At 39.7% G+C, this 15,178-nt stretch overlaps 1 protein-coding gene across 1 annotated transcript in view; it reads left to right on the top strand.

Moving 5' to 3' along the window:
* Positions 1 to 15,178, top strand: part of lrp1bb (low density lipoprotein receptor-related protein 1Bb) — a 329,117-nt gene that overhangs the window by 270,469 nt on the left and 43,470 nt on the right. The window contains exons 57-66 of the mRNA XM_050048038.1: positions 84 to 206; positions 4,384 to 4,565; positions 4,809 to 5,008; positions 6,059 to 6,247; positions 6,390 to 6,538; positions 6,773 to 6,866; positions 7,133 to 7,249; positions 7,931 to 8,050; positions 8,882 to 9,001; positions 14,155 to 14,271. Coding sequence (XP_049903995.1) covers positions 84 to 206; positions 4,384 to 4,565; positions 4,809 to 5,008; positions 6,059 to 6,247; positions 6,390 to 6,538; positions 6,773 to 6,866; positions 7,133 to 7,249; positions 7,931 to 8,050; positions 8,882 to 9,001; positions 14,155 to 14,271 — 1,411 coding nt within the window. The remainder of the gene's footprint in view (positions 1 to 83; positions 207 to 4,383; positions 4,566 to 4,808; positions 5,009 to 6,058; positions 6,248 to 6,389; positions 6,539 to 6,772; positions 6,867 to 7,132; positions 7,250 to 7,930; positions 8,051 to 8,881; positions 9,002 to 14,154; positions 14,272 to 15,178) is intronic.

The following is a 15,178-nucleotide window of genomic DNA, read 5'->3' as shown; positions in this document are numbered from 1 at the left end:
GAAGGTCTCTTACTATTTAAATTTCATTGGATGTAAAAGCACCAGTGTTAAATACTTTCTCTCTTTCTCCTCTGTATCCTCAGGGCCTCAACAACATAATCCACATAGACTTTGACTACAAGAAGGAATTTATCTATTGGGTGGACTCAACCAGGCCAAGTGGTCGAAAGATCAACAGAATGCGCCTCAATGGGAGTGACCTCAAGGTACCACAGGATTTAGTTGCTGTGACTGCATGCCATATGGTGCCTTGTGCCACTTTACCCAAGATTCATTGGCTTTACTTTGCTTGGTTCCTGTCCAACTTGTATTAATTAATCTTTCCATGCTCTATCCAGATGTATTTTTTTTTTACTAATTTATTTGATTTGGCAAAATGCATTGCAACAACAACTTTGTTGATTGTGACGACAAGTTGTCTGAATTTAGAGCATTTACTGTGTTGATTAGGTGGCTCATTATCACTGCTCAGCTGATGGTGGGCGCCCTTTGTCACTTTATACAGTCAACATAATGGATTTGTTCTGTCGGCAGCCAACGGCCTGTTAGTTTAACAGCAATGAATGTATGTTAATGATAATAGGAATATCATCAATGGCTTTCAGATAAATGTAATAAGCCTAATAACACAATAGTGCTCTCTGGTGTAATCACCAAGGTTTTTCTGGGTCATGGGATAGGAGCCCAGACACAAGGGACACTGGGATGTCAGTAGAACACCTGCTGAGCCCCCATTCCACATCTCATTAGCATTGGTGTGTGGGGGTATTAGGCTCATTCGGCTCAATTACTCCCACACTCTCTGTTTGAGCCACTGCCACAGCCTAGCAAGAGGACAAACTGTCTGAGACACAGATCGGGGAGCTTCTCACATTGGGTTAATTAAAAGAGCCACTCATATCCAGTGCTACCGGTGTCGACTTGCCATATGGGGAGGAAAAGATCGGAGAGTGGAGAGTATCTCTGTGGACTTTTTCTCTGCCAAGATAGTTCATCTGACCAAGGCAAAGATTATTTGAAATCTACGGTTTAATTGAAACAATGGATAATCATAGATTTGAGAATTCACTTTGTTTACTCCATCCGTTCTTTAAGAGTAAACTTAATTTGCACTGGGCTCTGTGGGTTGATTTTGATTAAAACACTTCTGGAGATACAGTCACTGATGTCACAGCAGGTAATACAATAGATGAGTGAAAACATCCACTGTGACATTAATGATTGGTTATATCCCAAAAGGTGAGATGCAGCAGTAGTTTTCTGCCTTTGTGTAATTGTGTTTACCTTCAACATCCAAAGCTAAATGTATCCAGGTCTATTCTTGGTGCTAAGCTATTATTGTTGAAACAGTCAGTGTTACATGTTGCTATAGCGCCAGAAATGCTGTTTATTCATCTGTTAACACTTACAATTAAAGAAGTATTTCACCGATACAAAGAGGGTCCTCACATAAAACATGGCCATCTATGCAGTGGAAAGATGCAAATTCTTTTGAGCAACAGCCCAGACAGCCAGCAAAACTCCACTGAATTACATGTTTTTTGTCATCTGTCTGAGTTTCGCTGGGGGGAGGAGGGTTATCTAGGCACTGGTTAGATGGAGGGAAGTTTACCATAGTTCATTTACACATACTACCCACATTGTTTTGATACACAGCTGGTTGAAAATTGAAAAGTCTGTGTACAAACATTGCATACTATGCACTACATACCCAGTATGTGTACTTAAGTGTACTTTTGTATAAATAAACTGGTGTATGTGACACACTGAGCAGTAATCACCATGTCACTTCTCTAGAGACTTCTTGCTGGTTGAAGATGTGTAACCATGGTAACCTGTGCCCACCTAAGCTCTAGCAGTAATTTAGAAATAAGTTTGAAACTACATTAAATGAAAAAAAAAATCTTACACTGTTTTATACTTACACTTAAATTAAAGTGTTATTTACGTGACTGGGCTGTGTTGGTTGCTGTACATTGTCCTCTACTGCATTGCATTGTGGGATATTTATGCTGATGTAGTGTCTAGAGTTTGCATACTATAAAATTTCACCGGAAATAGTATGCAGTTCACATACTATGGTTTTAAACTAAGGTTTTAGACATACTTGAAAATCTCACATACTGTTTCAACCTACTAAATAGTATGTCAGTGTGGAATTTAGGACACAGCCAGATGTCTGTGAGACAACTTTATGCATGGATCAAACATACCCTGGATTCATCTGGTCTTAATGTTTTCATTTACCACATCCAAATGTTGACATTCCTCACAAGTTAACCTTCGGTGCCACAGGAATCGATCTTTTTGATCAATAGTGAGATATTAGGGATGCAGTCAACCAGGAGGGCTTCATGTAATGAGTCTCAACTACTTTTTGCTGGAGGGGGCAGTTGTGATTTGAAAATACTGCACAATGAGTGATACTTTAGTGACTGTTTCAAGCTCAGTTTTGTCCAAATTACCGCTTAGGAGAAAGCCTAGTCTTTTGCCAAGACTATATATTTTCTTGTAAACGATGACAGAAAAGTCCTCAAAGCACATCGTGTTCCTTAATGACAGATTGGATGGGTGCTGGCATTTTTATTATTTATTTTTTTGTAAAAGGGGGGTGTTTAAAGGCATTGGCTTTATCCGCCAGCTGGCACAATAATTGTTTATTCTGAACAACTGCTTTTTCAAACTCAAAGCCTAGACTGTCTTGGGGATATTGATGGAGTTCCTAGATAGTTCCTGGATTTTGTTTACATCAGTCAAATACCTTTGCATATATTTTAACCAAATCTCTCACTCAGATTAGCACAGTCAGATGAATAAGAGCATTAATGAGAGCGTCTCTCTGCTGCCCTTCATCCTATCTGCTTTAATTACAGTATTTATACTCACAGCTAACAGATACTCATAAAAAGTGTACTTTTTTTCAAATTAACTTGTGTTTTCTGTTGGAATACACAGAGTTTTACACTACCATTCATTTGCGCTTGCGCCTGTTTGTTGTATGCGCTGAGGAAGTGGAGCAGTGTAGGATGCGTTTATACAGATCAGGCAATGCAGTGCATTTTTTGTAATCTTGTTTGCATAAATTTCCATCTGCGTATTTACCTGTATTGCGTACACAAGTGCAAAGAGCAGATTTCATGGCTTTAGTTGGTGGACCTGCCTCTTTAAAGACAGTTTTATGCACATTGATTTTAACTTTACCCCCTTGATCTATATTATTAGCTCGTACAGTTGTAAATGCATATCAAAATACAATTTGTATGTGATTAAGAGTCACTACAAGTCCGTACTGACTGAGTAAGATTAATTATATTCTTAGTAATGTCAGCCGATACTGAAGCTGTCATACAGCAGCAGGAATGATTTGTGCCCTCCATCTGTAGCCTCTAATTTGAGAAATGTGCTATGCATAATTATGCATGGGTCAAACTACACTGGTACCTTAATTAATTAGTTAAATCTTTAGACACAGCTTCTCCATCTGACTAAATACGTGCACTAACTGCTTGTCTTCACTCCGCACCAGTAAACTTTTTCACAAGTCCAAGTGAAATGATTAAGATAAAAGCAGGCATAACTTGAATTCTGACCTTAATGATGTCTTGATGTTTTCAACTTTTTGGCCCAACTCTATGGGAAGTCAAATTATGCAATATGTAAGGAGCTCAAATAGACTATTAATAATTAATTAGACATTTTCAACAATGTTAGCAGGTGTGACAATACTGTGCACACACAAACAGACACATTTTATGGTCATACTAGTTACAGAAGATGTACTTACTTTACAGATATACAACATATACTATATTTAATCACACCAGAACAGTGCTCTATATGGAAAATTTATTAGAAAAAAAGAGCCCAGCTTCTGGTCTGCAGTTGTGGTCATTAATGACTGTCTTGCAGTACCCTTCAGCAGCTGTGCGTCACAAAGGAAATGCATGTGTAGCCATTACTATGGCAACACGTGTAGATCCGATCCCAAAGACATCACGCGGATGTTCACTTTTGCTCTGGATGTTAATAGGGCTTGTGTGTAATGCGGTTAAAGAATAGACGCACTTTGATTTGATGGAAGAGAATATCGCATCTACTCAACGCTCTAGATTGGTGTCTGTGAGACGCAAAAAATGGGTTCTGAGTGATTCAGATCTTTTTATATCTGTCAGGGTTGAAATAATTTGCTCCTGCCTGACAGAGAAAGACCTATCCTTTGTACATGCTCTTATGTTTGTCAGTCAACTAATGAAAGAGCCAATTTGGTTCAAATGCCATCAATTTCTTTACATCTATTCATGGAAGAATCTAGAGCAGTTCTTAGATAGATAAGATAGGCAAACCTTCATTCTTTAACTGACCTCCCTCTCCCTGCATTACTAGATAGTCCACAAAACAGCAGTGCCCAGCGCCTTAGCAGTGGACTGGATAGGAAAAAATCTGTACTGGTGTGATGCTGAAAGGAAGACACTGGAAGTGTCCAAAGCCAATGGCCTCTACCCTACCGTTCTGATCAGTTCTGGCCTTAAGAACCCCACGGATCTAGCTCTGGACCCTCAGACAGGGTAAGCATATTATCATTACTGTAAGGCTCACCATAATGCTTTAGTGTTTTCTTAATAAGGATTGGTTTCACAGCTTGAGGGAGAACGGGGATAGAGTTACTCTTTTCAGATGATTAACTTGGAAACTGTTAGATCCAGCTCTCATTTGTGGTGTTTCATTTTGTGTCAGTACTACTTTTTATTCCCATCACGTTTGCCTGTTGTTGTATTTAACTCTTTGAACTGTGCTATACATCTGACTAGGTACGTGTTCTGGGTAGACTGCTGTGAACCCCCGCACATTGGGCGTATTGGCATGGATGGCCGAGGGCAAACGGTTATCATTGACACAGAGATCTATAGCCCCACTGCACTCACTATCGATTACACCAACAAGAGGCTCTACTGGGCAGACGACAACCACATCCTGCTTGCCAACATGGATGGCACCCAAAGACGCAAAGGTGAGACTAAGGTGTTTGTGTTAAAGGAATAGTTTAGGGGAAGTACACCTTGATACCATCCCAAATCTGTCTGTTAAATGTAATGCTGGTGTCAGCAGCTGGTAAGCTTAGCTAAGCACAAAGACGAGCTCTACTTGTTTCAAATCTGATCTTTTATTTGTGTTGTAGATAATAAACTCTAACTCCCATAGTTCGACTTAAAAGCTACCGTAGAAAGCTTTTTAAGCAAATATAACAAAAATTGTAACTGTCACTGTTTCCTGACAGTAGTACATAAGGCAGATCTATGGAAAGAATATATCCTGCCTCCTCTTAGCGCTTCTAATGGCATTTGCAAGAGTCACGTAAACAACCATCAGGGCCAAATCATGTCAATCACTGCTTGCTCAGGCTGCCATGTTGTAAACACTCAAGCCAAAACAAAGCACCACTTACCAGCTGGGTCACAAACTTTCTCATTTACAGCTAAACAGTACACTAAAATATGTTTCTGAAAACATTTGAGGTGAGAAATAGGCAATGCAGTAACAGAATCTTGATTCACATTTGATCTGCGCTGCCTGGTTTGACAGTTTGACCGAAGTTCACAATCAGTGACTGACATGATTAACAGCTGTGTTAGACAGAGAGTCCTCGGCTCTGATTGGCAGGTTTCATCCAGATGTGGTGGATTCTTGCAAATGCCATTCGAAGCATTAGGAGGAAAAAGAGGAATGTGATTTTTTCAAGGATTATTTGTCCCGTGTACTTCTGTGCGTTAAAGGGACAGCAAATACGACAAAAAGTAACGTTTATAAAAGTTACCAACTACAGCTGTAAATTTAAAGAAAAAAGAAAGCTGGTGTATTGGGGTATTAGAAGATTAGAAGAACAAATCATCAGTTAACCTGATAAATGGCCCTGTTGTGGGTATGCCGATTGGAAATTTCAACCCCTGTTGTTAGACATCGTCAATGAAATGTGTGCCACATGGTTTGCGAATCCCTGGTTGCTAGATTTAATAAAAAATGATTTAACTGAAGCTTGCCATGGCCATTTGTCCCTCTCCAGTGTCCTATGATCACATCCAAGGGGTAATGGCCCTGACTTTGTTTGAGGACTTTGTGTATTGGACGGATGGGAAGTCCAAATCACTACGACGTGCTCACAAGACAACCGGCGCTCAAGGGATGGAGCTCCTCAACTCCTGGCAAGCCATCAAATCCATCAAGGTCTACCACTCCCTGCGTCAGCCTGAAGGTAAGAAGTCCATCTGGCGCTCGTGTTCATGCAGTCCTCCCATGCCGTGCAGTTGTTGTGGGCCTCCTTTATAGTTTCAAGAAGAAAATGATTTGTGTTGTATAGTTTGAACTCAGTAAGGTACTTCTGTTTTTCTGTACAGTACCCAAGCACCAGTGTCAGATTGCAAACGGAGGATGCAGCCACCTGTGTCTTCTATCTCCCGGTGGGGAGCACAAATGTGCCTGTCCCACTAATTTTTACTTGGCTGCTGACAATAAGACCTGCCTCTCCAACTGCACCTCCAGTCAGGTCTGAGCATGTTGTTGCTTTTCTATCCTGATCAGTACATTCCCCCCCCTAAGGGCAATTTGCTTTACTCTCATATGCTTTCCTCTTCTGACATGTGCTGTAGGTCCAAGGAAATGCTTGTGTATTGATTTTGACTTTGGCTTTGAAGACTGTTGAAGCTTAAACCGAGAGTCAAATATTCATGTTGACTTTAAATTCTGCGTTATGTTTTATGTTTGTCTGTGATGCTAATAGTTTCGCTGCGGGACAGATGAGTGTATCCCTTTCTGGTGGAAGTGTGACACGGTGGATGACTGTGGAGATGGATCAGATGAACCTGCTGACTGCCGTGAGTGTCGTGTTATTCAAAGGTTGGCTTTAAAATTGTATATCTGAGGAAGTCAACTGCTATTTTGGTAAGCTTTGAAGTATATTAAAATTGAATATTTGAACTGTCTTACTGTCCTTGCTTCTGATCGGCTTTCAGTGTAATGTCTTCTTCTTCTTGTCGTTGTTAATATGTTTAGCATTTAACACTCTGTAGCGATCTCTATGTCTACTGATTGATCTCTTAAAGTATAAACCCTGAGATACAGTTATAATCCTTCTCAACAGCTGAATTCAAATGTCAGCCCGGGCGTTTTCAGTGTGGTACTGGCCTTTGTGCTCTCCCTCCATTTATCTGCGATGGAGAGAATGACTGTGGTGACAACTCAGACGAAGCTAACTGTGGTAAGGATGGGAGCGCTATTACTGTTTAAGTGGAAAATCTAAGAGGTTCCTTTTGAGTTTTTTGTTATTTATTGCTCTTTGCTGATTGCTGTGCTGTTCCTACATTTGCAGAAAACCTGTCTCAATTACAGAATCAATTAAACCGTGTGTCCAGTGCTGTCATGTATTTTCTATCGATGGTGCTATTTAGTGCTAAGACAATTAGTCAATGAATTAATTAGCTGATCACCAGAACACGAATCAAGGCCAGATTTAATAATTGATTCATTGTTTAAATAATTTATCATGTCAAATCATGTTTATTGGAAATCTTTAGGCTTTTGGTTGTTTGTCAGACAGAACAAGCAGTTTTAAGACGTCACCTTGGGTTCTTAGAACATGATCGGTGAGACATTTGCACTTTGCTAACATTCAGTGGAAAAATCATAAATAGATGCAGCCCTTATCCTGTTTTCTTCATGTCCATTTTTTTATTCAATTAAAACTACAAATAATAAATACTTCATCAGCACTGTGGGTTTACAAAACCTTTAACACAAATGTAGGACTTTGCATAAACTGTCTGTGTTGTAGGTTGTAACACTACCGGTCAACAGTCATAGAATAGATGCTTAGCTTTGTCTGGTGTCCTATTTCTTATTGATGCAACCTCCCGCTGCTCCTGCCCGTTTTGTCTTTCAGAGACATACATCTGTCTGTCGGGCCAGTTCAAGTGCACCAGGAAACAGAAATGCATCCCTCTTAACCTGCGCTGCAACGGTCAGGACGACTGTGGAGATGGAGAGGATGAGACAGACTGCCGTAAGGCACTGCATTATTACTTTCAGACTTATTGTCTTAGAAATGGCTCTACTGAGCTTTTAGACTGGGAAGTGTCTCAGTATATCCCCCGTTTGATCAGTCTGCCCCAACATTGATGCAAAAACCTAGATAAAAGTAGCTATTTTAAGGTTTTCGATGTTTTTGTTTTAAAGATATAAGCTAGTGGATTAAAAATAAATCACCTTAATTATCTGTATTCATCTGGTTCATTTACTTCTCTGCTTGAACAGACTATATGACGACATTAACATTACATAGGCTTCATTAGGTATTCCAAAGGCAGCCCTTGTCATGAGCCTGTTCCTGTGAAAAGGGATTAGATATTGAATCACACAGAGGATAAGAACAGATTTTCTCTGCCATGATGTAACTCATCAGAATATCACAGTCCATTCAAGTCTTTCAGAGTGCTGCATTTGTCTTGCATGTGATTGCAAGAGGGGTCAGAGTGGGGGGAGAGAATGCAAGAAAGTAAGGGGGAGAAAGAGCGGCTTGAAAAAAAAAAAGGCTTTAATTAAAGTGAAGCTAATTACTTCACCCCTTCTTAGACTTCCACAATGATTGGATGTGGTTTTGAATGCACTTTTGTAATAAGCACTGCACTACTGAAATTAAAATGCTATCAGAAACAATGTGAGGTTTTATAACAAACAACCACTTGCCATATTAATACACTGAAAAGGTATGCGAGTGTTTTGGAGCAATTAATGGCTGCATCATTGGCTCTGATATCACTGTGGATTTATGAGCACGCAAATTACTTGAGTTATTTCTACAAATCCAAACATACTGCCCATCTTTCTGCTATAGCTGAAAGCACCTGCTCCCCAGACCAGTTCCAGTGCAAGGCCTCAATGCACTGCATCTCCAAACTCTGGGTTTGTGATGAGGACCCTGACTGCGCAGACGGGTCAGACGAGGCTAATTGCGGTGAGTTGTGGAAACCCACTTAACCATAAATCACACCTCTTCACTTATTTTTCAGTTAAAGGGGGGAAGAATCTGATTTAATCTGAATTAATTTTACACTTGGCTTCACTCTGGTCTGACTCAGTTCTTCTGTGTGTTCTCACCGCCTATCTCACGGTGTGCTGAGGGAGAATGCCGTGAAGGACAGCTGTCCCTTTCGTCAATAAGAGCTCCGCATTATGATCTCAGTTTGCATGGCATTTTTAGCAGCTGTCAGTGTTTAAATACTGCCTTCCCATATACAAAAGCCATTATTACCGGGGCAGGGCACCTTGAGAACTTTCTTTCTTTCTTTTTTTTCAACAGAAAAAGCACTATGCACCAAAATTATATTTGCTAGACATGCCTCTGTAAAGAGCAAAAGTTCTTCAACAAGACAACTTCATAGTATTTCAAAGCTCTGTAAAGTCTTAGAAAGAAGTAGTCAGACCAATCATCCTGTCAAAAACATCCAATATTTCAATATATCAAGAGTAAGAATAAAGAAAATACACTATTATGCTCTGTGACACTGCATTGATTCTTAAAATCAGTCAGTTTTTAATTGATACTTTATGTGCCAAGATTTCCATTTTGTAATGTACCTTCAGCCATTCAACTCTTCCACTCCAATATAACATGTTGCTAACGTAAACACAAAGAACACGGGCCTATCAATCAGGCAGAACTGAAAAGAGCGCACCACAAAATCCTAAAATTAGATGTTAAAAAAAATCACAATATATCGTCTTGCTTACAGTATCCCAGTACATCACAATATATAGAATTTTAACCCCTGTATCGTGATACGTATCGTATCACCAGATTGTTGCCAATACACAACTATAATTTTAAAAACACACAAGAAATATGCACAAAGACTAATCTTACTTGACCCTTAGTCTTTTGCTGTTGGGCTCATAACCAGGAAAAACAAATTATAGTAAAAATGAACGTGCACTTGTCGACCTCAGTTTGCTTTACACCTAAAAAAGTATTGCACTGTTATGGAACAAGATTCACAGACTGAGCTCTACTCCATAGATAAGATGGCTGTTGTACTGTTTCTGTTACATGTTCTATACAACTTGTATGTTAACATAATTAAACAGCCAGCCAAACTCGAATTTCACAAGCCAGGAAGCGAGGCCTTGCTCCTTTATTGACCATCTTCACGCATGACAGGTGAAAACATTTGAATGAAACTGTAATTAACAGACAACAGAAAAGACTTAGAATGTGTCCTAATTAGCAGAGCAAAGTTGCGGTCTAAAAACAACAATACAGCTGGTCAATGAGTGCTAACGCTAGCCATCAACAACATTAAAAGTAAATCATATACTAACACGGTCGTACATTAGCATGTAAATTAGCGTCACTGAAACACCACAGGAAATCGCTGGTAATAACAACGCACACCAACAAACTAATTCTGTACGTAGAAAGTGAACCCACATCACTTGTAGTTGTTAATTAACTTTCTAAATGACTAACAACTTACAGCCATTACTTTCAAGGGCTTACGAAAAGTGTAAGATGGGAGAGAAGCTCTCGTAATTCATGTTCAGTAAACAAAACAGTGTGCTAATGTGTGTCTATTTGGATATATTTCAGTAAAAATGATTCTCTATTATTACAAGTAATGCACATTAACCCTTTTTTTACTGACTTAAATCAGAGAGCGGAACAGCTGTTATCAAGCCCTCCATTAGAAAGGATAAATTGCATATTTGAAAATATATGGAGGCCATTTATTAATTATGTTAAGGATATAGACTTAACAGATGATCAAGTGAATGACTTCATTTTGTGGAGAATGCAGTTTCCGAACTTTTCTTCTAAATACCCGATATATTTTGCATCTATTGCAATAAATATACTGTACAGAACGGTTTGTTAAGACAGGAGGAGCATTCTTGTTTTGATGGGATTTTTTCCTGTATTTTGTGTCAGAGCAGTTATTTTAAGTTGTGTTATATATTATGTAAAATGCTGTATTTCATGGTGCTTAAATTTTGAATTGAAATATTGTGGTAAGCAAAAAGAGATCAAATATATCTTATATGGTCGTGAACATAGTTGCACAACAGGACTTTTGCACAATATATATGCCTGCACAAGCATTGGACAAGTCACCCCCAGTGTGTGTGTGTGTGTGTGTGTGTGTGTGTGTCTGTTTAGGCCAGTTGTTGCGGCTTTAAAGATGTGACATTAGAAGAATAAGAAGTGGGTAATGTTGTCAGTATTTGTGGAGGAGCAAGGACACTCTTGCTTTGATGTTTGATGCCTCACACCTCCTCTCAATAGATTCCTTTGTAATTTTAGGTTGGTTTTATGTGGTGCTTTAATGTCAATTAACTTGAGAAGACCCTGATGCAATATTGAGTAAATGTTTATCCCACTGTGTGTAGTTTACTGATATTTGACTTTAGCCCCTCAAAGTGTATTATTTGTAGTGTTTCTCAGTGTCATCCTATAATTCATCACCAAAAAAGTTCTCAATACTTCAGAGCACTTAAAAGAGATAATGCTTCATAGCTATTTTATTTTCACTTTGAATTACCTTAGACTGTTTAAGGAAGTTTTGCTTGTTAGCACTGTAATGAGCTCTGACTTAGCAGGAAAATATTGCTGGGCTTTTTTTCCCCATGTCACATCTTTTATATGCTGTTAGTGACTGAGCTGCTTCCTAATGAATTGCTGCCTTGTGTCTTCCGCTGCTGCTCTCAGCTCTCCCTCCTGATTCTCTCCTCCTGCTGTCATGTTGGAAAGAGATCCAGGCAGAATCTGCCACCCTCCTCTTTTGACGCATCTCTTCCCTAACTGATAACAGCGTTACCTTGGCCATTATCCCTGATGATGTCGGCACTGAAATGACTTTTTAAAAGGAAGCTCTCAGTTTGACTTTGAAGACCCATTCTGAGGAAGTATTGCTGGAGCAAATATCAAAGCATCTGTTCTTTTTGAAATGAATGCAGATATTTTGGATAAGTCTATCTCTGGCCATTAATGTTTAACACTGGAATGGCCGGTTTTAGGCTGAAACACTTAAGGCCCTCAATAATTTTTCCCACAACTGCAAGCCACTGTACACACACACTCATACACACACACACACACACACCAAACTTTCAGACAGAGTCACTTCAAACAGCATATACAATACGTAAATAGAGTCAAAACACAGTCAGATTCTCACATGCCATTTTGTTGCATTGTGTGAGTGACATTTTGTGGCCTGGATCCTGACATCTCGCTGCCTACATCTCTCAATTTTTATGGCTGATTATCAGGCTTGGTATTTTCAGTAGGAACATGACCTCGGTCTTAACCCAAGTCTTGTGACCAGTTAACTTTTAGCTTCTAAGTTAAAAGTATACTATTTTCACACCTTGTGTACAAGATGAGTAGGGCTCATCATTTTTGTTTTTCTATGTAAAAAAAAAAAAAAAAAGTTTTCTAAGCTGTTCTCATCACAAAAGGAAATCTTTCACTTGAAACTGGACATCTGTGTCCTCTTGCAGCAGGAAACATGTTAAAAAATAATGAGCACATGGTCATAAGAAAAAACAGGTGTCTTTTTAAGAAAATCTGAGATTCCCCCCCAACATATGACCACATAGGTTCTTTTGACAAGCAATTATGACCCATATCTACGTTTGTTTTTAGGCAGCGACCTATAGATGTTAATTGACAGGAGCAAAGGAGTAAGTGAGGTAACTAGTACAAAGAAAATCCATTAAGGTTGGGCAGTAGGGAGGGGGGTGAGGTGTACTGGTCAAACACATGCAGGACTTTCAAGCAGGAGACCACAGTTCATGTCCTGTTATTTTAACAATGTTACCAGTGCTGTACCCAATTCAGAGTTCAGTCAGTTGGACCCGATTTGGCTGCTCAGTGTGAATGCTTCACTATTTGTGTCTTTATTTCCACATAGAATTTGAGAGTGCAGTGGGACATTTGTGGTGACAATGATGCTTATGTAATAAAGTAAACAAGCCAAGTTAGCCCAGCTAATATGCTAACAACGCTAGCGATGGATTGGATTCGTTCAACATAATTTTTTGCCGACACTAGATATCAAACAAAAGCCAGAAACTGTATTGTATTGAGTTGCTGTGAGCGGTCAATTTACCATTTCTAAGCAGAAGAGAGAAGATAACATTATCTTTGAGCCTCGCTGGACAAAGCCTCTTGTCCTCTGGGTAGCTGCCTCTGTCTTACCTATATTCACCCTGAGTCTGGGTTTGCAGCTCCCTGTACCAGAGAGCAGCGTGAAAGCAAGGGGCACTCACTCTGCAGCTATTCCTCGGGGCCAAAACATCACCTCTGTACACAGACTGACAAAACAAAACAAACAACAACAAAAAACAGTCATTGCTTGAGTTAAAGTAATCTCAGTTGACTTAAGGGTCTTCAACTGATGACTTCATTCTTCGACTTTCAGAAGGCAACCCTAAACATAATGTAGTATGTCACATAATGTATGTGATATATGTCACGTGAGATACAGTCCAGTGGGTTGTATCAGAGGGTAGGAACAAACAACCTATGTAGTCGTATGGCTTGGAACACTTGTTGGAGAGAAAATTGAGGTATCTGTCACTGAATATCAGTTTTGGCATTTTAAGCAATACTTACTGTGATCAAACAAGTAACATTAAAGATAAAGAAGTGATGAGCTGATATCCAGACCAGTAACTAAGCTGCTGTCACTGTCTAAAAGAGATGACATTTAAATATCAATACATCTCTGTCATAATGTACTTGCACTTGTTGGCACTGAAACAGAAACACAGTTGGGGTGCGGTATATAGCAAAGCCAAAATCAAATGCCTCAGCATGTGTTGTGTTCTGAAATTCTCTTGGATGTTTTCTTGAAGAAAGTTCAATTTTGCCAACTCCCTGTCACAAATTCTGTTGAGGATGATTGGTAGCACAGTCAGGTATTTCATCTTACGGTGTGTTAGCCTCTGGAGTGCGTACTGTGTTTTGAACTCAGTGTCAGACTTGCTTAGGGAAACCCTGAGGAAACGATGATTACACGTAGAAAATATGATAGCTAGCACACTATTAATATTCATGCTCTTTGAAGCCATTTTCATCTTCATGTTTGTTTGCTCCTGATGAAAAAGATGAAAAGACCTGCGGACCTCATGAATTCCGCTGCGAGAATAACAACTGCATCCCAGACCACTGGAGGTGTGACAGCCAGAATGACTGCGGAGACAACTCAGACGAGGAGAACTGCAGTGAGTACCTGACTCCTTCACTTTCTGGCAGCTCAGTTTGTTCGTTTATATACACTGTTGACGTCCCACACGCACTTAGGCAGTGAAGAATTGAAGGCACCTGAGTGCTCCTCCCACCACCCCAATCACCCAACCACCTCTGCCTCTCTCTTTCTCTCTTACACACAATGGCACACACATCCTTATATCTGTACACCCTGGGTAATGTTTCCCACTATCAACTCAGCCAGGCTCAGCTCTCTCTTTAAAGCGTTCTCTAATTATCTGTGCTCTTTCTCTGAGAATAATGTGAGACTCAGACTCCTGAGCTCTTGTTACCATCTATTCACAGTAATTTACCAAGCTCATATTCCCTTTTGTTGAGATATGCATCATCACTTTTAGAAAGAAAACTTCTATTTACTCATGAAATGACATTGGTAACCCACCTCATTAGATTCCTCATCTTTCGTGCATTCAAGTTCTTGCTTGTGTGTGAGTGGAATTGTTTGCCTGTACGTCATATGAGCAGATACATGCCTTCTGTGTGCTTTTTGCTGAGTATGCATCATTTACGTGATTTATTAGATGCTTATTTCTCACACCTATTAATGTCACTTAAAATGCAAATAAAAGCCAGTCAAGTGTTGGATAGCAAAGAATTAAGCAGGTGGACCAGCAGACAGTGGAGAGGCTGCAAATCAGATTCTGCTGCAATGCCTGCTGGGAGTCTCTGTTGCAGCACAAACTCATAACACACACCCTGCGTTAGCTAACAGTCCATGATAACAAGGGGAGGGCCCAGACATTGGATCTGATGCAGCTGTTTAGCTGCGCCCTAATATTGTCCTTGGGGACAGACTCGCACTAAATGGCAGATACAAGCTTTTTGGCTTCAGAAAGTATGTTGCCCCCCTCCATTGTGAGA

Source organism: Epinephelus moara, chromosome 7 (genome assembly GCF_006386435.1).
Source record: "Epinephelus moara isolate mb chromosome 7, YSFRI_EMoa_1.0, whole genome shotgun sequence".
Lineage (NCBI taxonomy): Eukaryota > Metazoa > Chordata > Actinopteri > Perciformes > Serranidae > Epinephelus > Epinephelus moara.
The sequence above is the reverse complement of the archived record's forward strand: the minus strand, read 5'-3'. Positions and strand labels throughout refer to the sequence as shown.